This window comes from Protopterus annectens, chromosome 7.part0, assembly GCF_019279795.1.
Source record: "Protopterus annectens isolate FY-2018-M chromosome 7.part0, PAN1.0, whole genome shotgun sequence".
In the NCBI taxonomy this organism is placed as follows: domain Eukaryota; kingdom Metazoa; phylum Chordata; order Ceratodontiformes; family Protopteridae; genus Protopterus; species Protopterus annectens.
The window spans coordinates 477,284,991-477,311,434 of record NC_056739.1 but is presented as its reverse complement, the minus strand read 5'-3'; the positions used below and the strand labels follow the sequence as shown (position 1 = coordinate 477,311,434).

The window sequence follows — 26,444 nt, the reverse complement described above, 5'->3', positions numbered from 1 at the left end:
GTGCACCATCCATTTGCATTCCATATAATTTTTACAGTCTTCTATTAGTCATGTAATGCTTACACACACACACACACACACACACACACACACACACACACACACACACACACACGCACACACACGCACACACGCACACACACGCGCACACACGCGAGCACACGCGCGTGTGCACACACACACACACACACACACACACACACACACACACACACACACACACACATACACACAGTACATTCCAGCTGAAAGATTAGTATTATTCTGTTTTATTCACTGTCTTTTCAAACTACTGCTAGCATGATTATTTGCTTGAATAAAAGCTGCAAGAATAATATGAAATATAAAGGGTTAATTTAGAAATAGAATAAAATGCTTAAAAAATCAGAAGTAGTAAATGTACTGGCATAGCATAGTTAAGATTTTGGCATCCATGTGATGTAGATGGCAGCTGCAAGGACATCCATGAAGTAAAGAAATGTAACATCAAGTTTCAGATAGTGCTGGAATACCAGGTTTTAGATAATGCAAGACTGAGTTTCCATGGATCATCAAACTACAAAGAACCAAGGACAAGGGAACAAAGGAAAACTGTTATACAAAGAAAGAACTGTATTACATCAGCCTTTGAGAAAAATACCAGACCTTCTGGTATAAATCTAACTATGCATAAACAGACTTTGGAAAATTGCTATAGAGAGCTGACAGCATATGTGTTGCATGTTTGTAGAACCAAAAGTCAAATGTAACAGAAATGTCATACTAACTAAAGCAGTTTACTGAAGCAGTTGGCCTCCATGTATTTATTGTACTTAATACAATCCAGTATCTAAAAGTAGCTCTTCATACTAAGAGTTAATATACTGTGGTGTGTATGCATGTAAATGCAACTAACAGCAAGATAAACAGAAAGACATGCATAGAATTCACAGAATTCTTCACCAGCCCTCCTTTACTTTGGCTGTATGGTTAACTAACCAAACTCCCAGTGTAAATGAGGCAATAAAGACAGCTTACTTTCTCAGCTTAACACCCTTTTGGTTTGTCAACTTTCCTTTATCTGACTCTGATGTTTTTTCCATGTGTAAGGGTTTGCCTTCCTGTTAGGTTTACTAAATGCTCCCTTTTGGCCCTCTCCAGTTCATCAATGGGTTGATATACACAATTATTTTGACTCTTATCACCTTTCCCTTTATTTCCATTTCTAAAGTACTGCTTGTCTTTTTACTTGTTACCATGGGCCCTTCCTGATTTCTGATTTCCTGTTGTACAAATTAGTACAGTCTGGCATACTTCTTCCTAGGGTTTTCTAGTCATTTCCTTGTGGAAACAGTCCAGCGGTTGATGCTGGAGTCCCTGGAGATGCCTGAGAGACCATCACCCCACGTGAAGGCTATGCCTTCTATCCTCTCCCTTCTCCTGCTTCAGGCCAGGCTGACTCTTTCCTGTTCTTCTATCCTTGAATTAACTCAAAGTAATTTTACCACCTCTAAGCTTGCTTCCTTGCCTCTATTTTTATGTATCATGTTTTGCTGGTCCTTTTTGTTTCCTGCTATGTTATTCTAAACTGTATTGGTCCTCCATGCTGCCTTTCCAGCATTTGGTAGTCTGGTCTTGTTTTTTCCATGCTGGCATGATGATCCCTTGTACTGGTCCTTCAGGCTCATCCTCTCCTCTAGAGGTTCATAAGTCAATAGTAGGTTGTTGATCCAGAGGACCATTAGTAGTCTAGCCACATTACCACAGACTGCAAGTACATTTTGACAGGACAGGTCTATATTAAAAGACCGAAAAATCAAAACCACGAATGCCTAAAGAGCGAAAGAAATAGAAGCTCAAACTTGCTATTGTGGGGGGAGGGCACCCCCCACACCCCCTGCTAAATATATATTTCAACTCCAAGATCGCACTACAGTGAGGAAAGGGAAAATATTCCAATCTTCACTGTACCACGATCTGGCAAACAGCCCTTTGAGGTTCCATTTTTTTCTCTCTTTAGGTGTGCGTGGTTCTGCTTTTTCAGTTTTGTAATGTAGACCTGACAGGACATTTCAATTAAGGTTTGAGGCACCAGACCCATATATATTTGCAGCTGCCCAGCCATTCTTCTAGAATAAGCTTAAAGAGATTCAGGGAGCTACTTTAATTTATACCCAAATCAAGTCTATTCCATAAAAAGTGTGATTTTCTGGGAGACAGATTTATATTATGGTTTACTATCAAAATTTTGAGGTTACTTACCTCGACTACTCACATCCCCAACCTGGAACAAAAAAACAACATCACGCTGATTGATTAGAATGAAATAATCGACAGTTGACCACTAACCATCCAGACAAAAACATCCGCTACGAGGCAGACAATTTCCGACCATTTTGCAGGGTGGCAAGTCCCACTGCACCCCTTGTGGGGGGCTACACCCCTCACACCCCCTGCTACTTATATATTCTAACTCCAAGATCACACTACAGTGAGGAAAAGGACCATTTTCCCAATCCCCACTGTAGTACGATGCACTTCAAAACACCAATGCTCCAAACAGCAAACACAGTCTCCGTGTCAATGTTTTAAAGTCAACAGGAATTGTGTTTGCAGTTTTGCCTCTCTGCCCCTCCGTGTTCATCCTTCTCACTGTTGAGGTAAGCCACCTTGACATTTTGATTGAAAACCATGTGTGTGTGTGTGTGTGTGTGTATATATATATATATATATATATATATATATATATATATATATATATATATATATATATACATATATATATATATATATATATATATATATATATATATATATATATATATATTACATATGTCTCACCAGCAGGTCCAATATATGTTTTTGTGGAAGTTAAGATCTCTTGAATGGGTATTGAAGTTGTACAGGCAGTCACATAAGACTGAATCTTTTGAGGCTTTGTAGGTCACATCTCAAGAGCCTGTAGGAAACAGAAAAAGAGAAAAAAACACTTTAAAGCAGTCTGGGTAGCTCAAGGAAGTGATGTCCTTAATTATCACAGTGAGTAAGTGCTGCAGTCTCTCAAACTCTGCGTCATTTGCTTTATTAGGTACATACCAAAGAGAACATTTTATCTTATTATGGGCTTTCCTTAGATGTAAAAGAAAATATCCCTGGTGATTAGTCTGGCAACGTAAAAGGATTTCCTAGCAGTGGATGCATGCTAATCAAAGATAGTTCATTGTCAGCAAATTTGCCCAAGTCCCTAATGGCTCAGTCAACTTTCAAAGTGGTGCCACCTATGTGGTAGGTGCAAAAGCATCCAGTTTTGCCAACAGACACAATGCTGCACTTATTAGTGCATGTTAGTCCTTTCTGAAAAATATGGAAGTCAGACTGGGAGTTAATAACAACTACAAGTTTCCAGTCATCTGCAAACATGGCCAGCCACAGGCCCTTTATGTCAACTTTTACATCAGAGAATTAGAGAATTAAATACCATAGCAAAGTGGTACTAGGACTAATCTCATGGGGGACATGGCTGGTAACTACTCTATTTGAAGAGAGATTGCCTCTAACACTAACAGACTGGGCTCTGTCAGTTATCCAGTTTGCTATCCAGTAGGTAACATATGGTCTTTATATTAGTTTGATTAGCTTGTCAATAATGTTAGACTATGGGATGGAATCAAAGGCCTTGGACAGATCCAGGTAAGCAGTGTGAGCTGATTTATCTGAGTCTATTATATCAATGAAATGTTCAAATAAGCTCATTAGGTTCAGGTGGCATGAATTGCCTTTAACAAACTCAAGCTGGCTTGATTCCAGGGCCTGTAGATTGCCTGTGCCATTGTTCGTAAGTTTCATGATTATGTGTTCCATTGCTTTGCAGATAAGCTGGTGAAGCATATAGGACTATTCATAGGTTCATAGGTTTATACTAGGCTATCTGCCCTAAGGCATTTATAAGCCTAGCCCAAAGTTTTGTGGCTTACGCCACCCCTTATATGAAAAAATACTGTGCCCATTAGTTTGTTGTGCCTCTGTCCAGCAGTGACACAGAGATGATTTCCGGGGTAAACCTACTGTTTCCCGAATCAGCAGTGGATCCCTCATGTGGAGCTGAATGGCTACCGCAGTTCACCATTTCTCTGTCACAAACCCAGTGGAGAGGCTCAGGAGGTTAAGTAGTGAGTCTACCTGGTGATGACAAGAAGGCAGCCAGGTACATTGTTTGGACCCATTAAGCAAGTCTCTTACCTGCTCTTAAGTGATTAGACTGGGGTAGTGTGGTAGTGTTAAAAAGTTGGGGAAAGTAAGAGGTGAATTTGTCTATTAAGAGATTATCTATGTCCTCAGGGGATAAGTAAGTGTTGTTATCATGTATTAGCTCTAAGCATTGCAGGGCACTTGCTCTAATGTTTCTGACATAGTTGAAGATAGATTTGTGGTTGTTTGTAGCAGAGGTAACAATTCTAAATTCATATTTTATTTTGGATGATTTCATTTTGTTTCTGCATTCTATGTTAATCTTTTTGAGTTCATCTTTAGATGATGGGGTAATACATCTGTTTTTGTGGATTACAAGTTTATTTTTCTTATTGTATAATGCATTTATACTAGGGTTAAACCATAGGGGTTGATTCTTGAATTTGGCTTTGTAGTTACATCGTATGAGGGCAGATGCCTCAAGGTATTTCTTGAGTTGGGCATACAAATTTTCCACAAATGTGGTGACATGCAAGATGTGGTCATCAAGATGAGGAAGGGGCTGAAATTTCATCAGGTCATCAGTTAGCTGGATTAGGTTTGCCATAGAGTAGTATTTAAGGGTGAAGGATTTTTGTGGTAAGTCAGATTTTAAACTCATAGTGAGTATTATTAAATGGTGGTCAAATTTGTCCAGTGACTTGGTAACTATAGATAATGAGCACAGTGTGTCAGCATTGGTGAAAATCCTAATAGAATTTAAGCCAGTTGGTTTAGAGTACTAGTATTAATGAAGTCCAGGAGTCTCTCTGCATATTTATTTAGGTGCTAAATGTTTCCTAGTTAATTGAGGAATAGTTGAAGTCACACAAGAGAATAGAGTTAAGTATGATAGGTAGGAATGTCAATTTGTTTAAATATGCTTCATGTGCTGCAGGTGACATGGAGAGGGTACAGTAGCTGGCTATGATATGGAACAGAGTTCTATTTACTGTGAAAAGGATATGGGGAAATTCATAGTCTTTGGCCTGGCTTAAGAGACTAGAGGTGATGCAGCTTCTTAGGAATAGAGACGCCCCCTGCAATATCACCATCATTTTCTGCATTGAGTCTGACAGAGTGGTAGGTTCTGAAAAACTGCACTATAGGGTGCAATCTCTGGTCTGAGAAAGTGTTTCTGTAACTATACCGATAGCTACAATTTCATGAGTTAAGAATGCCTGTAAGGAGTGCAACTTCTTATTCAGACTTCTAGCACTGAGCAATGCTACCATTATATCATTTTGGTTTTGATTAGCTATGTGGATAAGTTGAGGAACCTGACTTTGCCTTATAAGGCACTATGGGTGAGGAAAAGGTCCTGGCCAATATACAAAAAACATAAGGAGAGAGATGTGGGTCTTTCCTAACAAAATAGCCAAGGTTGTCAATCATCTCCTCCCAGGCTGATATATATCAGATTCCCTTAAAATGACACCAACAGCTAAACCAATAACTGAAGTCAATTATCTTTTGTATGTACTGTGGCATAATTAGTGGTGATTATAGGGTACTGCTCAATATAGGTTTCACACCAATTTCAAATGTCTATACTGAGAGATATATCATGTCCCTCTTCATATGATGAAAGAGGTATGACAAACGTTATTCAATCCCATGTGCTCAGTGATCATGTTATATGTGTAGTTAAGGTGAAAGGAACTGAGGGCCCTAATGACACTGCAGATCCTGGCACCTGAGAGGTGGCTAACAGTCACTCTGTCTTTTTCTCAGCCTGGCGAGTGGTACTTCTGTGTCTTTGATTATTGAGTTATCTATAACTAAAACATTAGCAGATATGCTTTCTCAGCCTTAATGCCTTAAGGGCTTTGACCTGCCTACTAAATGGCTCATTTTGTTAGTTGTGTTTTCAGTAGTGCCTTAGTAGCCCCCCCCATATATAGATTCACTTCCCAGTCCAAGTCAGTGAGTGAGTTAGAATTAGTAGGCTCTCTGTGCATGTTGTACATTCTAGCATCTGCATATTTCTCCATGAAGCTTTGTGTGTCTGTCTTACTATGCAGTCCAAGGTGATCTTCTTTCCATGTACTATTAAGATGGCAGGATAGCCTATCCATGCAGCTAATCCTGTGCTTTCTGGCACAGTTATCATGGTTACCATGATCTGTCTCTGTATAGGGAGTTGGAAAACTCTTTAATGACATTTATAAAAATGTGTGCAAAGGAATTGTTCTCAGCAGTCGTGCTTGCCTTAGGATCTCTTCAATGACTTTATGAGAAAGCAGGCTTGCAAGTGCATGTCTTGGTCACCTTTTACCGTTTGGACATCTCCACTCTGTAATTGCATATCTGATCTCAAACCTTTCCTTCACAAACTCTTCTCACTAAAGCTGTCATATTCTTTCCTTTTTTCAATGAATCTTAGATTACATTTTCTGGATCCATTTTACCATTTTCCCAGGTCAACCATCTACTCATTCTGTTTCTTTTTAGGTGCCTCCAATTTTCTTACTTTTACTTTATTGTCCAGCAGCTCTGCTTTCAGTGCATCTTTAACTTCTTTTAAGCTTTCTTGTAGTTTCTCCTCTGGATGCTGCAGGCCCCCCTTTTATGTTTCTCATTATTCCAACATCCTCTGCCACATTCAGTAATGTTAGAAAAAAATGCGCAATTGCTCATCTTTTGTTGCAACTTTAAAGGCAGATATCTGTTCCTCTGTGTATTCTTGTTTATTCATCTTGCTGTTTTTTCCCATTTTTTTTCTCCAGGGAACTTTTTTAAACTTTTACCATAGACTTTGCCCAGACCTTTGAGATCAAGCAGTCCCCTTTCCTGGACTCTCTGGCACCTCTTCTTCAGAAAATAAAAATATTTAATGGGTTGATTCTTCACGCTCTAGATTTTTTTTCCTGATCAGTGTTATTTCATTCAATTATACATGCATTCCCTGATAACTATTATATATTATTCAGGTTTGGAGAGAAATTAAAGAGCTGATGGGTGAAAGGCACAAATGGAGCCAGTCCAGGACAGGATCTCATTCTACCATGGGATGGAAAAACACATGCACAGTTGTGGAAGTTTTGGAAGAATAGTAATTTGCTTATCACTATGTCTTGAATGCTTGGGAAAACCAGATACTCTGCTAAAAGGTCATGCCAACAGATAGAGGGCATGCAGTCTCTGGACAAATCTACAAATGAACTGCAAAACTATTACCAGACAGCAATGCTCTCCTCTGCACCACTGTGTCTGTGCATTATCAGTTAATTATTTCAGTTTATATTACTTACAATTCTTTCAATGTTTAGATTTTCTATGAATGTAATAGCAGCAGTAAACAATGAGATGGATTATGCAAGATTACCTGCATGTGACGGTCTTTAATTTGGGAAGGATGACTGATAAAGCTGCTTGCTCCATAAACACATGCTGTATACCGAAACATTTCTTTCATAAAACAGGATATATCAGAGCTAGTACAACTCCAAAGGTATTAAATATAATTAGTATATAGGCTAGACACTTTCACATTGGAAAGCTTATAAAGTATTACCCAGCTCATATTACTTTTGTCAAAGCTATTTATCAAAAAAGTGCATTTTCAGAATGTTATAATGTTAATATCTCATACTTTGTACTTGTCAAAAGCAAGTATGAAAGATATTTTGAGTGAGATAATAAACACCAGAGCATTTACAGAGATATGAAAGTTACTTTTTATTTGTATGTGTTACATCACTGAGTTTCATCACTTAAACTGACAGTAATTTCTAACTCATGACACTAAAGCAGTCTTTTAATGTACGTGAAACCATACAGATATCTGAACCTTGATATATTTAAGTATATGTTAATGATACCAGATATTTCAAAATGCAGCAGTTTGCTTTCATTTATGTATTCTGTAAAACTATCAGCTGAATAATATACATCCTGCATAATGTACTTGGTGCAGACATTTCAGCTACAAGTATCTACATGCCCATAATATACAAATGAAATCAGACATCTGTCAGCTTAAGCCCAGTATGCCACAGAGTGTCATGAACTTCAGCCCCTGTAGGTTGTAACAAAATGTCTTTCTAAAATAATGAATACAGTTTGTTTTTCTCTGTTGACTAAAGCAGCATTCTGTAACACTCTTAAGTAATAGCATGTGAAGCATAGACTATGTTGCCAGATGTCATAGGTAACCAATGATGATGTGATAAAATTTACAATTTTTGTAGCCATGCTTAACCTATATCAGTTTTTCCCCAGATGCTGTGAACTGCATGAAGTGCTCAGAAGATAATTGGTCTAATGATAGACGAGACAAGTGTATCCCAAAACATCTAGAATATCTTTCCTATGAAGACCCATATGGAGCTTCACTGGGTTTTTCTACTGGTACTTTCAGCTTGTTGACAGTTTCTATTCTCTGCATTTTTGTAAAGTTCAAAGACACTCCTATAGCCAAGGCCAACAACCGTGATCTAAGCTTCCTTCTACTAATAGCCCTTACACTCTGTTTTCTCTGCTCACTGTTATTCATTGGTCAACCTGCAAAACTTACCTGTATGTTTCGTCAGGTAATATTTGGTTTGACATTTTCCCTTTGTGTAGCATGTATTTTAGCTAAAACTGTAACTGTGGTGATTGCCTTTAGTGCTACAAAGCCAGACAGCAGACTGAGGAACTGTGTGGGATCAACGGTTTCTAACACTATTGTCATACTTGGGTTACTAATTCAGGTGATCATATGCTTTACTTGGTTGTCCATGTGTGGTCCATTCCAACATTTTAACAAGACCTCAGAGGATGGAAAGATAATCATTGAGTGTAATGATGGCTCAGTTATTGCATTTTGGTGCATGCTGGGATACTTGGGCTTGCTAGCTGTAGTTTCCTTTTTGGTTGCCTTCCTGGCCAGGAACTTACCAGGTAATTTCAATGAAGCTAAACTCATTACTTTTAGTATGCTTGTCTTTGCCAGTGTTTGGCTGTCATTTATCCCCGCATATTTGAGCACCAAGGGGAAGTACATGGTGGCCGTGGAAATTTTTGCCATCTTGGCTTCTACTGCTGGAATGTTGGGCTGTATATTCTTACCCAAATGCTACATCATGATACTGAGGCCAGAACTGAACACAAGAGGATATATAGTAGGGAAGGGTGATGCACTGAATTAATGCCCTATAAGGTGCTTTATTTATGTATTTATTTGTTTATTTATTTATTTTTGGGAGTCCAACATCCATTTTCTGATAAAATCTGATACAATGTGTCATTTAGATAGTACAGCTTTGTCTGTAAAGGTAATGATTAATAAGAAGATGAAGCATATAGGGTCTCATTTAAACACTTCTTTTTTTCTTGGCTTATAATTTTATCTTTCCTGTTTTGACAAATCTTCTCCTAATATTTAGCATCTTGTGCACCACAATGTTATAGTGCAGAAACAAGGTAGTGTTCTCTGAATTATTTCCAGGTTAAAGTAACCCCACCGACACATGCACGCATATATTCATGTGTGTTTATATATATATATATATGTATATATATATATATGGTTCTACCTGACATAGTCGAAACCACACAACACCGACAACGACATCACCGACACCACATATTCGACAGTCCATAAACACGAAACCACACATAACCGACAACGAAATAACCGACGGTACACAAACACGAAACCCCATACACTGCACACACCACAATAACAACAATTAAAAACAAAACACATCCCCATTCCACAAACCACACACAACACAAGCACACCAAAATCCTTACAAGCCCACACTAACCCTTACCCTAACCCTAAGGTCCGTCACTATCGCACACTTACCTACCCGCTCCCTAACCCTAACTCACTTAACCCGCCCTATCGCTCCCTAACCCTAACTCACTTAACCCACCCCTATCGCTCCCTAACCCTAACTCACTTAACCCACCCCTATCGCTCCCTAACCCTAACTCACTTAACCCACCCCTATCGCTCCCTAACCCTAACTCACTTAACCCACCCCTATCCCCACAGACCGTCAATCTCCACACTTACCTGCCTCGCACCCTAACGTCCGTCACTACCGCATACTCACACAGCCTTTTCCCATGTCGGCATCCTCGGCGTTGGTGTTGTCATCCGTCGTGTCGGTCTTCTGCATTGTCGATGTTCTGGCACTTGCGATTCGCGTCGGTCTTCTTCATTGTCGATCTTCTGGAGCTCCGGATTCCGTTGTCGGTCTTCTGCGCTGTCGACGAAGTCAGGTAGAACCATATATATATATATATATATATATATATATATATATATATACACACACACACACACACACACACACACACACACACACACACACACACACACACACACACACACATATATATTTTATTTGTATATATGTGAGTGCATACTTGTGTGTGTATGTATAAATACATTCACGCATAGACACACACACACAAACATTTATACATACATATGCATAGATATATACTTGCATGTAGCTTTATATCTGTATCATATATATCTTTCTAAACACAGGCTCTGATATAAAGCAAGGTTTGATTGAGTTACATCTGGACAAAACTACGACAAGAAGAGCAGAACCACTTGTGGTTTGCCCAGATGTAAAGCTTACTAAAAAGCATCTTTGCACTTCATGGGGTGTACTTCTACTGCCACATTCTACAACTATAGAGTAATAGATAAGTGAAAACTAAAAAAAATGTGAATCATTTCTGACAATGTAATAAAGGTAGCATGGGGCAAGATTTTCTATACCAAGATCAATGAGGTGCAAGCATTTTGTGGTCCTCAACTTTTCACACCTAGCAAGAAAACCACTTTTGTATTTGTTTAAGTGTGTGGGGACAGACTTGCCTAAAGGCCTTTTTCAGCTATAATCCAGCAAAACAAGAGAATGAAATAAATGTAATATTGTTTTGACATACTTTGAGACAGTGAAATTCTGCAAGTGGAAGAGATCAAGACAAAGCATTGATGGATTACAGATACTGTTTACTAATTCAGTAATATACAACTGTATATAGAGAAACTAGGGTATCAAATGGATAAGTGGGTGCTGAAGGAAATACCTTATCCTCTGCATGTAATAACATCAAAGTCTTTAATGCAGTAAAGATAAAATACTTCCAACAGGAACAGGTATTGAGGAGAAATAAAACCAACTTAAAGAATGTTTTTAACAATAAGTAATATGACTTTATAGCCTAGGATGGCTTTGCTGTAATTGAAATCTAAGGCATTAAATTTAAGAACTGTAATATGTTACTCAGAATTTTAGAAGAATTTGCATTTATTTTTAGAAAATTCTACTGTGTTTGAGATTTATGACTGTCCTGTTCTTAATTTATGAAATGCAACAAAAGTATATCACGTGTAATGGAGTTTATCATTTCATACAAAGAAAAGAACAAATAAAAAGTCAATGACTGACAAAACAAATGAATCAAAATTCATACAGAAAAAAGTGACAATTGTACTGGATAATACATTGGGATGCTTGTGTAAGTTTTCTGTTATATGCGCAAATGCATCTTAACTTCCATTAAATATCTTGCTTCCTTTGTCAAGCTATATGTTAAATATGTTTCAGCTTTTTGTCCCCGTGTGCATACGGGTTCATGTTGCGCATCCTTAGACCTCCCACCACTTTGATCACCATAGTAATACCCACATCTTACCAAATGCTTTGCTTTTGAAAGGAACATCATCTCCATGCATGGCAGGGTCTTTTACAGTTAAGAATACAGTAACCAACAACTACTTTCTTGTTATGATTAATATAATACTTACATTAAAATTGGTTTATTTATAAAATATTTCAAAGGCTACTATTGTTTGTATTAGGATATAGAGCTGATATAGCAGAGCAAACTACCTGGCTGTGTTGGATTATATAATGATCTGGATATACCAAGTTGATATAAGTATACTTTTTTGCACTTTATCTGTTTCAGTGATAGTTAACAAAACTACTGCTTTTATATATTTGTTTCATTGTTTATTGCTGCCCACTATCTGTCTGCATTGTTTATTCTTCTCCTCTCCCTCCGAACTGTTGTTGTAGTCTTAAACTTGGTGGTTTTGGAATTGCCTGCCCCTGGTATACATTTGATTTTGGTCAGTCCTTCTGTTCCATCTCATTTGCTCACTCAACTGAGTACAGTGAGATCATTTGTGAAGGCTAACCCCCTTAGTTTCTTAATCTTGAACTATCTTCTGTTTCCTCTCTCTCCACTACAAAAAAAAAAAAAAAAAAATTACACTTTCTTCAGCTGGTTTTACTGTAATTGTGTTCTTCATTCTTTATCAACTTATTTTTGCTGTGTGCTCTTACGTGTTCAAGTGCTTTTATTCTGCTGCATTTACTAATGCTTGTTAGTAGCCTGATTAAATTTATCTGTTTTGGTTTTAGCACTTGTGCTTTAGACGAGTTACTTTACATTTAAGAAGATTTTTGTGGTCTACACTCTTGCTTATCAAAACCCTCTCTCCATAAGTCTGCCCAAGTATTCGGAAACTATGTCTGGACAATTCCCATCAGTTTGTCCTGCCAGCCTGGTCGACATGGGCATACTGAGATAGTGTAGCAAATGCCTCATGTTTACTGAAAGCCCTCTTCTCCTAACATATAATTATTCTACTTATGAGAAATGCATCTACATGAGTAACCTGGAATCCATGCTCTCTCACTCACACAATCAGTACTCCTGACAAAGAGGAGGTTGTCAGCACAAACACACACCAGTCACATTACATAGCCAAGCACAACACACACACACCTATGCAGAGGTCCTCAATAAAAACTTACCTAAACAAGAGACCACCAAAACACACTCACAAACATTCCACACACAACACCAAACACATCACACACAGCAGACAACACACCAGTGTTTCACAAACACAGCCCATACAGCAAAACAATAAACCATCACAGCCCAAAAGGCATAACTATAAACCAAACATACTAGTCATTTGTGACTGAATTGTGAGACACACCGATGTCCCCCTCACCAGGTGCGACAAGGAGAAGGTCATGGTCAGTTGTCTGTTGGGTGCCAGAATCCGCCACATCATGCACGCACTTAAGTCTCTCCACAACAAGTGCAAGTATGACTCTGTCATTGTCCATGTTGGTGTGAATGACTTGAGATATACCTCCCTGGGCTATATGAAGACAGACATTATTGAGCTCTCACAGTATGTGTCTCAGGTAGGTATGACCCTAGCCCTAAGCAGCATCCTACCTTCACCAAGAATGATACCACAATACCAACAAAAGATAATTAACTTCAACAACTGGCTTAGTTTGTGATGTCATTCCAAGGGGATTCAGTATATATCTGCCTGGGATGACATGGCTGACATGCCTTGATGCTTTGCCAGAGATGGCCTCTACCTGTCACCACTGGGATTCCAGATCCTGGCAAAGGCTTTTGCCTCCCCATTATGCCATTTTTAGGCAATGTCCCTAAGTCAAGTCTTCTAACATAAAAGATATGTCAGAATGCAAACTGAAGGTCATGCTGCTTAACGCTGGGAACCATAACCTGAAAATGCACTCACTGGAGGTTTTTCTTGCACTGAAAGATGCCGATGTCTGTGTGGTCACTGAAACTTGGTTCAGGACCACAGAGGACACCCTTGCCTTACCAGGCTATACCTCATTCCATGCATTCTGATGCCAAAATGAGGCAGGGAAGACTGAGGGTGGTGGAGTCTCTATACTAAGGGTGATGGAGTCTCTATCTTTATTAAGAATAGGCACACCTCCAGCCTGGTTTGCCAGCATGATGCACTGGAACTACTACAGGTGCAACTGACAGTTGCCAAGACACCCAGCCAAGTTATAGCCAGCTATAGACCCCCCTCCATGACTCAGAACACCCACTCCTCCTACTTGGATCTACCTGACTCCATCAAGGTACCCCCTAAAACCCTGATCCTTGGTAACTTCAACTATCCCACCACAGAATGGGTGAACTATTCCTGCACTAATGCACTTGACCAATGATTCCTTGACTTCATCAGTTCTAACACACTAGACCAGCTCATCTCAACCTCCACAAGGGGAAAGAACATTCTGGACTTGGTTCTCAACAACATGAGTGACCACTGCACCAGTCCCATAGTATGTTCTTCCCTGGTGAGATCAGATCATCAGTCTGTCATTTAAAGCTTCTATCCCACCCAACCCCCCCCCAGCCATAATCAAGCTAAAAACTTCTCAAAAGCTGAGTACATCCTCTTAAGAGAGGGTATCTGTAGCTTCACACCACCATCCCCCTCAGAGAACAACAGACAACTATGCTGAACAGTACTCCAATGCAGTATATAAGTACCTGTACAACTGCATGGACTCAGCCATAGCAAACAGAACTAAAACACAAACCTGTCTGGTGGACATCCTCTATCAACAGGCTTTACAGCAAAAGGAAGAAGCTGTTGTCCAAGGGTAAAAAGGAACAACTTCCAAATTAGAAAAACTCACTCCTTAGCCTCAACAAGTGAATTAGAACACTAGTGAAAACCTCCAAAGACAATTATGAATCAAAACTAGCCTCCAAAACAAAGGGAAATCACAAATACTTCTTCAGTTAGGACAGGAGCCTCCATGACAAAATCCAGGTTTGTTTCAAATTAGTACATAACAGTATCACTTACACTGATCCTGTTGACTTAGCCAACCTGATAGCAGATAGGTTCAGTGCAAACTTCAACCCCCTGTCCCCCCACAAAGGCCATTTAGACATCCCTGAAACTTGTCCCACACCTCATATCTCCATAGATCAAGTGTTAAAGGCCCTATCCAAAGCAAAGAACACAGCTTCCATGGGATCTGATAGTATTCCAGGCTATATTCTGCACCATCTCCAGCAAGAACTAGCTTTGTCACTGAGCACCCTATTCAACCACAGCCTAAGTATAGGCTTTATTCCAGCAGAGTGGAGAACTGCAATTGTCATCCCCTTGAACAAATCGTCCCATTAGCTTGACAAGTCTGAGATGTAAATCCATGGAGCATATTATTATGGATCGCATAAACAAGGACATAGGCAACCTCCAAGCACAATCCTACCCATTTTGGATTTGTCAAGGGCAGATCTTGCCTGTTGAACCTAGCTGATTTATTTGAGACTGTCACCAAGGCCCTGGATAAGGGAAAGTCAGCACATACAGCTTACCTTGACTTGGCCAAGGTTTTTGATGCAATCCACCACTCGGGCATTATCAAAAAGCTAACAAAGCTTGGAGTAAATCCCTGTCTCATCAGGTGGATGGCCAACTGGCTCACCAACAGGACCCTCAAGGGCAAAACTGGCATCTCCACCTCTGAAAGCAGACCTGTCACTAGTGAATTTCCCCAGGGATCTGTCCTCGAACCCCTACTGTTTGGCATCTACTTCTCAGAGGTCCAGGCAATGACAAACCAAGTTTGCAGACAACTGTAAGTTCAGTGCTATCATTGACTCTCCAATTGATGTTAACACACAGCAAAAGGGTCTCACGGCAACTAATGACTGGTGCCAAAGTCATGGCCTCAAGTTAAATGCAAAAAAATGTAACATCATACCATTTGGCAAAAACATGGCCCCTACTGATTATCACATCAACAGCAACCCCCTAAGTACACAATCTGTGGTGAGAGACCTGGGTACACAGGTTAAGAACAATCTCACATTCGACCATCATGCAGCAGCAGTGGACAGAAAAGCCTTTTACTTTGTTCATCTCATAAGTAAAGGGATTACTTCCAGAAAAAAAGGAAGTTATTACCTGTCTATACTCCTCCCTCATTAGACCAATAATTGAATATAATGCCCCGTTTAGTATGTACCTCTCCAAACCTCTGCGCCAACTGGAAAAGTCACAGAATTACCTCACAAAGAGAATCTATGGCCTCCAACACCTGTCCTATGTGGAGATGCTCAACTCACTATCACTCTACTCGGTATTGTACAGATTGCTCAAAGGTAACATGTGTCTCGCCTACAAGGCAATCTCAGACCCTGCCCTACTAGAGATGCTCCATATCCATAGGTCTAACTCCTCATGCATTACCCACTCAAAAGGCCTGAATCTAATATGCTACATCAACAAAACCTGCTGGAGAGACAGGTTTGTCTCTAGAGGCTGCCCTGTCTCTCACTTCATACAGAGTGCCTCGCTGACACTCTTGAAGAGCAACCTTGATGAATGGATAGGAAACCACAAATTTGTCCCAGGGGTTCCACCTGTGTCCCTCATTGACAGAGGTGACAAGTGCTGACTGAGGTTTCTTTTTGGGGAGAAACTCTTGGCTAGGCCATTAGCCTAGTAGCATCCTATGATCTTATGATATTATATGACTATTCATATTTTAATAAAAGGAAATAAATAATAAATAAAGGAAATATACAAAGGAAAAAAATGAGAGTCGCCATCATTTTGTTGCAAATTAGACAGTTGGCCTATAATATAACACCATTAATGGGAAAAGTTTTAAAAAAGATGCACAAGTTTGTAGGACTGGATGAAATCTTATGGGAATTATTTATTTATTTTATTTATTTCAGATGTAATCTGAAATTTCATCTGAAATCTTTGAATGTAGGTTTTAGTTCTTTAGTGCAGGGACAGTCTAATGATACATAACCCATTTTTTATTAATAAAAAATCCTTCAAAAAGCAGCATATGTTGTAAGTGATAAACATTGATAAAAAGGCAGCACAAAAGTGAAATAATACACATTATTCACATCATAAGCGTTTTTGTTCCAAAAGGAACTTCATCAGACTGGTGTTACACTCAAAACCACATAAAATACTCTCCACAGAAATTAAGTGACATAACTCATGATCAATATATTAATTTCTTTCCTTTTTAAGTATTCTTTAAAGATTTCTTTGTCATTTAGACCAGGGTAATGGCAAGTGTCCAAGTTTAACTGCCGCATGTTTCCCCCCAATCTAACTCACCCTCAACATCAAATCTATTAGAAACATTTTTAATTCATCAATTGCTGAATATAAAAAACTTTTTCCATTACTGTAGGTACTGGTATGTTTTCAAAGTACATTGCCCAAATCACAAATTTTGATTGCACAAGTGTTCATAAATTCTACGATAAAACTCTCTTGTACTCTTCCTACATAGAATGCATCACTCTTTATGCAGGAAGATGCATAAATAAACTGATAACCATCTGAAGGCACAAGGAAATTTGATCCTAAAACCATTTAAGGTTAGTTCTTAAGTGCTATTATTTATAAACTTACAATAATTGCAATTAAAATACTTGTACATCCCAGAAGGCTTCAACATTTTAACTTCCATATACTTTAATGATCCTGTTCTGACTCAATAAAAGTCATAAGCCTAACAATTTATCTTATTAAAAAAACACAAAGGAAAGAATAAATGCTTGTTAATCAGCTCTGTCTCTTGTGAGTCAGGTAGAATTTTTTTCCCACCTCTGACCCGGTTACTGACACCACTGTCATTCTAGTTGCCTTCCCCTTATGTTAATTTGACCATATATCTAATTTCCTCTCTGTTTTTACTGGCTTGTATGAGTAAGCACAAAATTATCATTTTGTGAAATCACTCCCCTTCAACTATTTAAATTTATTGGCCATCCTACTGTATTCCATAGTACCAGAATACAAAAATGACCACTCCCTTTCAATCTATCTTGCTGTTTTAAAAATAGTGACTCTCCACTAAAACTTAACTTTTTAGACAGGTAAAACTTAAGTTACCTACTTTCACATCTAACTCCTCTAGTGCACACTGCAGTGTTTAGGATAAAGCATTTCTTTTCATCTTACCTTTAAGCATCCCTGTGACTAACACTTGCTTTAAAACCTGCTGGAAAGCACTGGGAAGTCTTAAACTGATACAAGCACTCAACTCTCCTTGTTAATAAGGAGAAATTAATCGTAGGCACTAAACAGCCTATAATTGCAAAGTACCTTGCTAAGGTAACGGAAAACAGTTCTTGTACTTTACAAAAAAAAAAAAAAAAAAAAAAAAGCACCAAACCAGGCATGTCCATGGATCAGCCTCTGGTGATTTCTCCTGTCCACCTGGTGAATCTGGGCATACTGGGGCAATTCAGCAATTGCCTCATGTACACATGCACACGGACAACCCTCTCCTCCTACCACCCAACACTACAACCTGCGAGAGATGCACTTACATAGCCAAACTTGAAGTAAAGCTCTCTCCACCCAAGATTGTGCTAGATAGTCAAGAGGAGAAGGTTAACACCTGCACTACACCTCAAGCAATGCATAGCCCTTCTAAACTCACACCACCAACACCCACATATACCAACACTAAACCCACAAATGTGGAGGCCCTTAACATTAACCTGCCCAAGCAACAAGGACCACCAAAGCTGAAACACAAACAAACACCAATCACAACCAAAGTGTCATATAGCTCACAACACCAGTGTGCCACCCAACAACAGCCCCTAAGGCAAGACAATGTACCCAGCACTTTAGTCATAGGTGACTCTATAGTCAGGCACATTGAAGTCCCACTCACCAGGCTGAACAAGGAAAAAATTCAGTCAGCTGCCTGTCAGATGCCAGGATCTGCCACATAACGCATGCACTCAAGTCACTCCACAACAAGTACAAATATGACTGTCATTGTCCATGTTGGAGTGAATGACTCGAGACATACCTCCCAGGACTACATGAAAAGAGACATGGAAGAGCTCTTGGATCATGTGGCCCAGGCAGGTAGGACCCTAGACCTAAGTAGCATCCTTCCTTTGCCCAGAATGATACCACAGTATAAGGACAAAATGATTGACTTCAACAATTGGCTAAGTTTCTGGTGTCATTCAAAGGAAATCCAGTATCTGTCTGCCTGGGTCTACATGATCGACAGACCATTATGCTTTGCCAGAGATGGTCTGCACCTGTCGCTCCAGGGATTCAGGTTACTGGCTAAGTCTCTTGCCACTTTTATAGTGCCTTTTTTAGGCAAAGTTCAAAGGACAAAACCACCACCGTAACAGGTACAAGCATGCAAAATTTGAAGGTAATGCTACTCAATGCTAGAACTTTAAACCTCAAAATGCACTCTACTGAGGCAATCCTAAAAATGGAGAACATCGATATCTGTGCAGTAACTGAGACCTGGTTCAAGGCTCTAGAGAGCACTCCTGCAATACCAGGCTACAACTATTACCACACTTTTCAGCCACCAAACCAGGACAGAAACACTAAAGGTGGAGGAGTGTCCATATTCACAAGGATATTCACAACACCAGGCTAGTTGCCCAACACAATGCATCTGTAATTCTCCAGGTGCAACTAACACTAGGTAAGACTGCAATCCAAATTGTAGCTTGCTACAGATCCCCCATCATGCCCCAAGATTCTCACTACATCTTTCTAAACATAATGGAAAATATTAAGATACAACCAAACACTCTAATACTGGGTGATTTCAACTACCCTGCTATTAACTGGGAAAACTACTCGTGTACCAACACCTTTGCCCTGGATCAACTAATCCTTAGTCCCACCAGGGGCTCCAATATCCTAGACCTGTTAATTACCAACATGGGAAATTGATGCTCCACACCTATGGTCACCCCCTCATTGGTCAGGTCTGACCATGAGATAATCACCCTTGACATCCACATCCCACCCCCACCCCCCAGTAAGGAAACCTCCATAAAAAAACTTCTCCAAAGCCAACTGCATGCTACTCAAGTCAGAAGTGAAAAACTTCATGACACCCATGCAGATGGGAACTGAAAGTTCGACTGCTAAATCCAACACTAAGGCACTGTAAGAGCACATCCACTCATGCATGAATCGTGCCATCCCCAATAGAACCAAGATGCTCTCCTCCAAAAAAAGGGAAGCCAATCTGGTGGTCCCTTGCCATAAACAAACTTTACAACAAAAGGAAGCAACTGTTGCAGAAAAGAGGAAAATCCCAGGATGTAAAAAACTCCCTTACCAGCCTCAGTAAGAAGCTGATAATCCTCATAAAATCCTCCAAAGCTAGTTACGAAAATAAAATTGCCAAAGATTCCAAATACACCCACAAGGAATTCTATAGCTATGTCAAGAATCTAAATGGCAATGCTCAGATCTGCTCTGAGCTACAACAGAATGGCATTAAATATACTGATCCCAAGGATATTGTCAATATCCTGGCAGATCAATTCAGTGCCAACTTCACCCTCCTCTCACCCCCTAAACGGCCCATCTCAATACTGGAAGATTGCCAAATTCCTGTAATAATGGCCACACAGGTAAAAAAACTCACTCTCCAAAGCTAAGAATACAGCATCCATGGGACCAGATGACATCCCAGACTGTGTACTACATGAACTACAAAATGAACTGGCACCTCACCTAAGTGTCATGTTTAATTATAGCCTCACCTCAGGCTTCGTGCCCACTGAGTGGCGCACAGCTACAGTTATCCCACTCCACAGGGGGGATCCATCTTGGATCCCGGGAACTACTGACCCATCAGTCTGACGAGCCTGATCTGCAAGGCCATAGAATGTATTATCATGGAACTTATAAACAAAGACACTGACAACCTTCAAACACTAGATTCCACACAGTTTGGGTTCATAAAGGGCTGATCTTGTCTCCTGAACCTGATTGACTTCTTTGAATCAGTCTCCAGAGCCATGGACAAGGGTAAGGTGGTCCACACAGCCTAGCTGAACCTTGCCAAGGCCTTTGACACCATCCCCCACTCTGGAATCATAGATAAACTTACTAAGCTGGGCTTTAATCCCTATGTCACCCAATGGGTTGCCAACTGGCTTACTGACAGAACCCGCACTGTAAAAGTAGCTGACTCCAAATCCAGCTCCAGACAAGTGACAAGTGGAGTACTTCAAGGTTTAGTCCTGGGACTGCTCTTGTTTGGCATCTACTTCTCTGAAGTACAAGCCAACACTAAAGGACTCTGGTTAACAAAGTTCCTGGATGACTTCAAACTGGGAGCCATTACTGAATCCCCAAATGATGTGGATATTCTACAAAAGGGCCTTACAGAAACAGATGCTTGGTGCCAGAGCCATGGGCTCAAGCTCAAAGTGAAGAAATGTATAGTTATTCCCTTTGGGAAAAAACATGTACCCATGAATTACCACATAGGTGGCAGTACACTAAACACCGAAAGTGTGATAAGAGACTTAGGGACACAGGTGGACAGTGGTCTCACCTTCGATAACCACATCACCACAACAGTCAAGAAATCCTTCTATGTGGCACACCTCATCACAAAGGGCTTTTCATCCAGAAAAAAGGAGGTCATTGCCCCACTGTACTCATCCTTTATTAGATCCATTATAGAATACAATGCCTTGTTTGGTATGTACCTCTCAAGACATCTGCAACAACTGAAAAGGCTGCAGAAATACCTCACTAAAAGAATCACAAGCCTAAAGCAGATACCCTGTGCTGACCGTCTAAAACTCTCCACCTATACTCTGTTGCATATCATCTACTCAGAGGTGATCTCTGCTTAACATACAAGGCCATGTCAAACCCAGAGCTGTTGGACATGCTACACTTAAAGAAATCCCAATCCCTCAGAGACAAATGCTCCAGGAATCTAAACCTTGCCATCACAATGAAGAAAGCATGCTGGAGGGATAGGTTCCTGACCCAGAGACTCCCCAGACTCTGGAATAGACTGCCTATACATGTTAAGCAGAGCACCTCTTTGGCCCTCTTCAAAAGGAACCTTGAAGATTGGATGGGAGATAGGAAATTCACCCCGGGGATCATGTCAGTCAGCATGCTAGACAGGGGTCGAGGGAAGTAAATACTGTGGGAAGAAATAGCCAGGGAATTGTTTTGGCTAGGCTTGTATAGGCCCTAGGGCTGATAGCCTAGTACCAACCTATGAACCTATAAGAGAATGTTTATATTACTCATAGTAGATCAGGATCAAGATAAATCCATCCATCCACAACCATTTTTACACTAACAGGTGACTAGCTTTGCCATGGTTGTTCTTCCATGCCACACACACACTCACACCTATGTCTAATTTAGAGTATCCACTGCATGTCATGGAAAGGAGGGAGGAAAATGGAGCACCAAGGGAAAACCCACACAAATGCAGGGAGGAGGACATGCAGACTCCATTCAGAAGGTACTCCAGTTAAGAATCAAACCAAAGAATCACTTGCTGTGAGGTGACAATGCTACCCATTGTGCCACTGTGTCACCCACCCCCACCCCCACTAAGATCAGTATAATGTCACTAATAAAGATTCTTATTAGTTGAAACTGGCTAGTTATTTTGAACAGGTACCATCAGCAAATCATCAAGGATAAACACTTCACAGATTATACGTGGAAATGGAGAAAATATTTGACATGATACTATATAAAGACAACTCTAACTACTCTAGCAAAACTTAAAATTAATAGTGATATGACAGACTGGATTTATGACTCATCTTGGGAGCAAATCTGAATGCAGTAATTTAGTATCAAGTATCTGCCTTGAAAATTCCAGCAACTTTCATCTAAAGAATATTTCCAACATCGACCACCTTTTGCCACCTGAAAATGTAACTGTGGTTGTGAACTCCCGGACCTTATTACAACATGATGATCATGACTTCCTGTAGAAGTGTTCTGGACAATGAATTTGACTGCCTGCAGCTAATGTAAAATACTGCTGCCTTGCTACTAACTGGTACCTCATAATATCAGCATATTAAAACAGTTCTTTAGTCTATCTTACCCTCATACTTCCCTCCTGTTTCCCTGTCCCAGTAATGGCCACTGTAATATATTTTAATTTGCTGCAGCAATTTCACCTCTACCCTATCCCTGAACTGATAATGTCCACAATATTATATTTCAAGTTGCTGCTATCATGTACATCACCCCGTGTTCCAGATATCAGAGAGCACATGAGCACACACAGTGTGATCCATGATTATATTTTAATGGCAAGCTTCTAACATTCAGCCTTTAAGTTTTCATGAATTTAACAGACTGATTAATCAACTTTATATACATCTGTGCATGTGAGAGTGTATATGAGGTACGTCTATTACAGATAAGATACAGCTGTAGCTCATTAACCAAGGAAGCAACTGAAAAGAAGTTGGGGGAACAGGAGACCTAAGAATCCCAGCAGACCTAAAGGGAATGAAACATGTGTGGTAGCCAGCCCTCACAAATGGGGTGAGAGAAAACATGGCCTGTGGGCCAGGCAGCATGAAATGAAGGGATTACAGACACCCCACTGAGAACACTTAGATAATGCAGGAAAGTAAAAAAGTGATAAGCAGAGTCATTGTCAAATAAAGGGGAAGACCAGTCAGCCAAAATCTTGACACTGGGGGACCAGAATCCAGGTAGGCTATAGCATCCTATGGGAAGCAACACACAATCATCCACAATACAATAAGAAATGACTGGGAATTGAGTGAATCAATGGAAGAAGTGGATAGTAATCTATAACTGATCAGCTAATAATGGGGCAAAGAGGGAACATGAGACTCTTGTAAAAAAAGGTACCAGAAGAGGAGTGTTGTGGACCTATAAAAGCAACATATTAACAGGCAGAAAAGATGAAAAATTAATTGAACATCATAGAAAAATACATCAAAAGTGCCAGATAAGAATGATAGAAAAGGGCAGGAAAAGATATGTGTTAGTGCTTGAGGTAAACATGGTGGCAAAGGAAGGAGAAGGATGAAGAGTTCCAGTAGGGGAGCTATACGGAACTGAAAGGAAATCATGGCAAACTCAATGGGAGGAAGTATTAGAGTCTCACTGGCATACAGGTGGACACCACTGCACTGCAGCCAGACATGTCACATGGTAGGCTAGTATTCATATTTGGGATGGAGAGTCACTTGAATTTAGCTGTGTTACTAAACAGTTCCCCTGGTCTTTTGCTTTCATAGTGACTCAAATGTGATTCTAGAGGGAGGGGTGAATATGATTTGTTTATGAAACCATTGGTACAGGTTAAGGCTTTTCCTGCATAACATGAGATATTCATGGTGGTAATGGGGCTGACCCTTTTGGCTGGAATAAATGTGAAGTCTTCGTAGCACCTGAGATTTATAAGTCTAAAGCTCTCTGCTTAAGTTCAAAATGTTTAAGATAGGCTTAACAGGAAAGTGGTCCTCCAAAGTATTCTTCCCTTGTTCTTGAACTGCAGACTTGATTCTACAACTGAGGTGGACATATTTAGGTTTTACTCTTTGGGAGAGCTCAGGGGTCTTAATCCTTCTTCTTGACTTGCATCGGAATGATCCATTGCCATGGTCAACTCTTGCCTTCCTTTTCCTGGAAACTGTCTTTGTCCTCATATTGAACCATTTGGTTGTAATACAAAGAGCCCCTCTGCACAGCTTTGTTAAATAGCCTCAAAGGTCTCGTCATTTAATATGTTGGGGCCTGCAGAGACCTTTTGATGTCTACAGAATCACGTGTATGAGAGTCATGGAAATCAAGACCTGAAACAAGTCTCTGTTCCAAACATTCACCATAAGCATGGGACTGGCCATTAGTACTAGGTGGGTCTGGAGATACAACTTTGGAGCCCTGAAAGACAGTGCCTTCTTTGGGCTACATATTGCCTATCATGGAATTGCAGACTTGTGTATCCTGTGGGTTGAATTAGGCTGCCAATATAAAATCCCTTAAATTATCTTACTTGTAGTCGCTTATGCATCTGAACAGCTTTTTGTTCTTGATCATTAGAAGCTACTCAAGGCTTTTATTTTTTTGGGCTATATTAGCCAAGATGCTATGGGACTGCCTGCTTTCAGCATCTTCCATTATTTCTTGGTATAGCCCATAGATATCAGTCCTGAAGTAGATTTGTAAACACACATACTGTTAAATAAGGATCCTGAGATACTCCAAGATGGCTTCCTAGCCTCCTTAAATAAGACCTCAATGAGCAGTTACCTTAGGGGCAAGAGAGTTAAATCATTAAGGCCACCTTGTCCTGAGTTATAAAGTCCATTTGTATTGGCAGCACATGAAGTATGAACATGTGAATGAGGGGGCTGCTGAGAGAGAGAGAAGGCTGTCTGAGCAAATGAGGTGCTAATAATGGCATTCTTATTCCTTGTTCCCTTGCTTTTTGTTTCTATCAGAGAAAATTGCTACAGAAAGGAACCTGTCTAGAAGAAGGCATTGACTGTCCAAGTTCTTTTGTGCGGTGCTCTGGAGCAGAACTTCTTGAGTTTTTTTTGTTGTTCAGAGAGGCAAACATGTCTACTTCTGGGTCATCACACATGTAGCATCCATCCACTCATGGGGATCTGCAGTTGAACTGCTTAGTTGGCCTATCACTGAAATTAACTGGAGTGGAATTAGACTGCTGTTATGTTCATTTGGGTCTGAAGAGTTGTCATCCAAGAGTCATGGTAAGGGTGCACAATTAATAAGAAAACGTCTCTCACTACTTACTTGCTGATGTACTTTATTACAGTTTTCTTGTTCATTGCAAAGCCCCTCTTTTCCCAATAGTACTGAATGCCTTATAAGGGGCGTCATATCCTTTACATTTATATGCTTCCTCTTTTGAGATGCATCCCAAAGCCCTTGCACTTTGAGGCACCCTGACTGTGTAACCCAAGTGATGAATCATTCATGGTTAGTATCCAGTTGTAAGGATCTTATATAAGGGGTATCCTTTAGGTCAATCTGACCTAGCTGGACTGCCATTCAAACGTTTTGGTGATACAAAGTAGTATGCAAAATTATCTACTCCATGGACTCTGAATGTCATTTTTAGGTACTTTTTATATGACACTGGAGAACTTGAGGGCAGCCTGGGCAATCAAACCAGGTTGACCAGGCCTCCCAGGCAGCCTGACAGTGGGACAGTCAGAACTAGGGATGTGTCCTCAGAAACTTCTTGACTGTAACTAATGCGTCTTGATTCATATGCTGGAAATATACTGAACCAGAGATTCTACCTTGTCTAGAGGGAGAAAAGCCCTCTGATTATAGAAATCCATTAAGAACCAAAGAAACATCCTGTTATTGGTAGGAGTGAGATTTTACCTGAGGATATTGAAGGAAAAACACAGGTTTTGAAAGTAGGCCACTAAAAATTGCAAAGCATTCTCCCCATCCATTTTAGATGTTGCCTAACGAGGCAGCTTTCTAAGTAGGAGTAAATGCGCATGTTGTGGGTTCTACAATAGGCAATTACAGGAAATATCCTGTTTCTAATTAAGCTGTCTGCAATAGACAGTCAAAAAGGCATGAATGTAAGTGATAG

At 40.0% G+C, this 26,444-nt stretch overlaps 1 protein-coding gene across 1 annotated transcript in view; it reads left to right on the top strand.

Annotated features, from left to right (window-relative positions):
- Positions 1-26,444, top strand: part of LOC122805996 (extracellular calcium-sensing receptor-like) — a 221,952-nt gene that overhangs the window by 144,167 nt on the left and 51,341 nt on the right. The window contains exon 6 of the mRNA XM_044076237.1: positions 8,431-9,314. Coding sequence (XP_043932172.1) covers positions 8,431-9,314 — 884 coding nt within the window. The remainder of the gene's footprint in view (positions 1-8,430; positions 9,315-26,444) is intronic.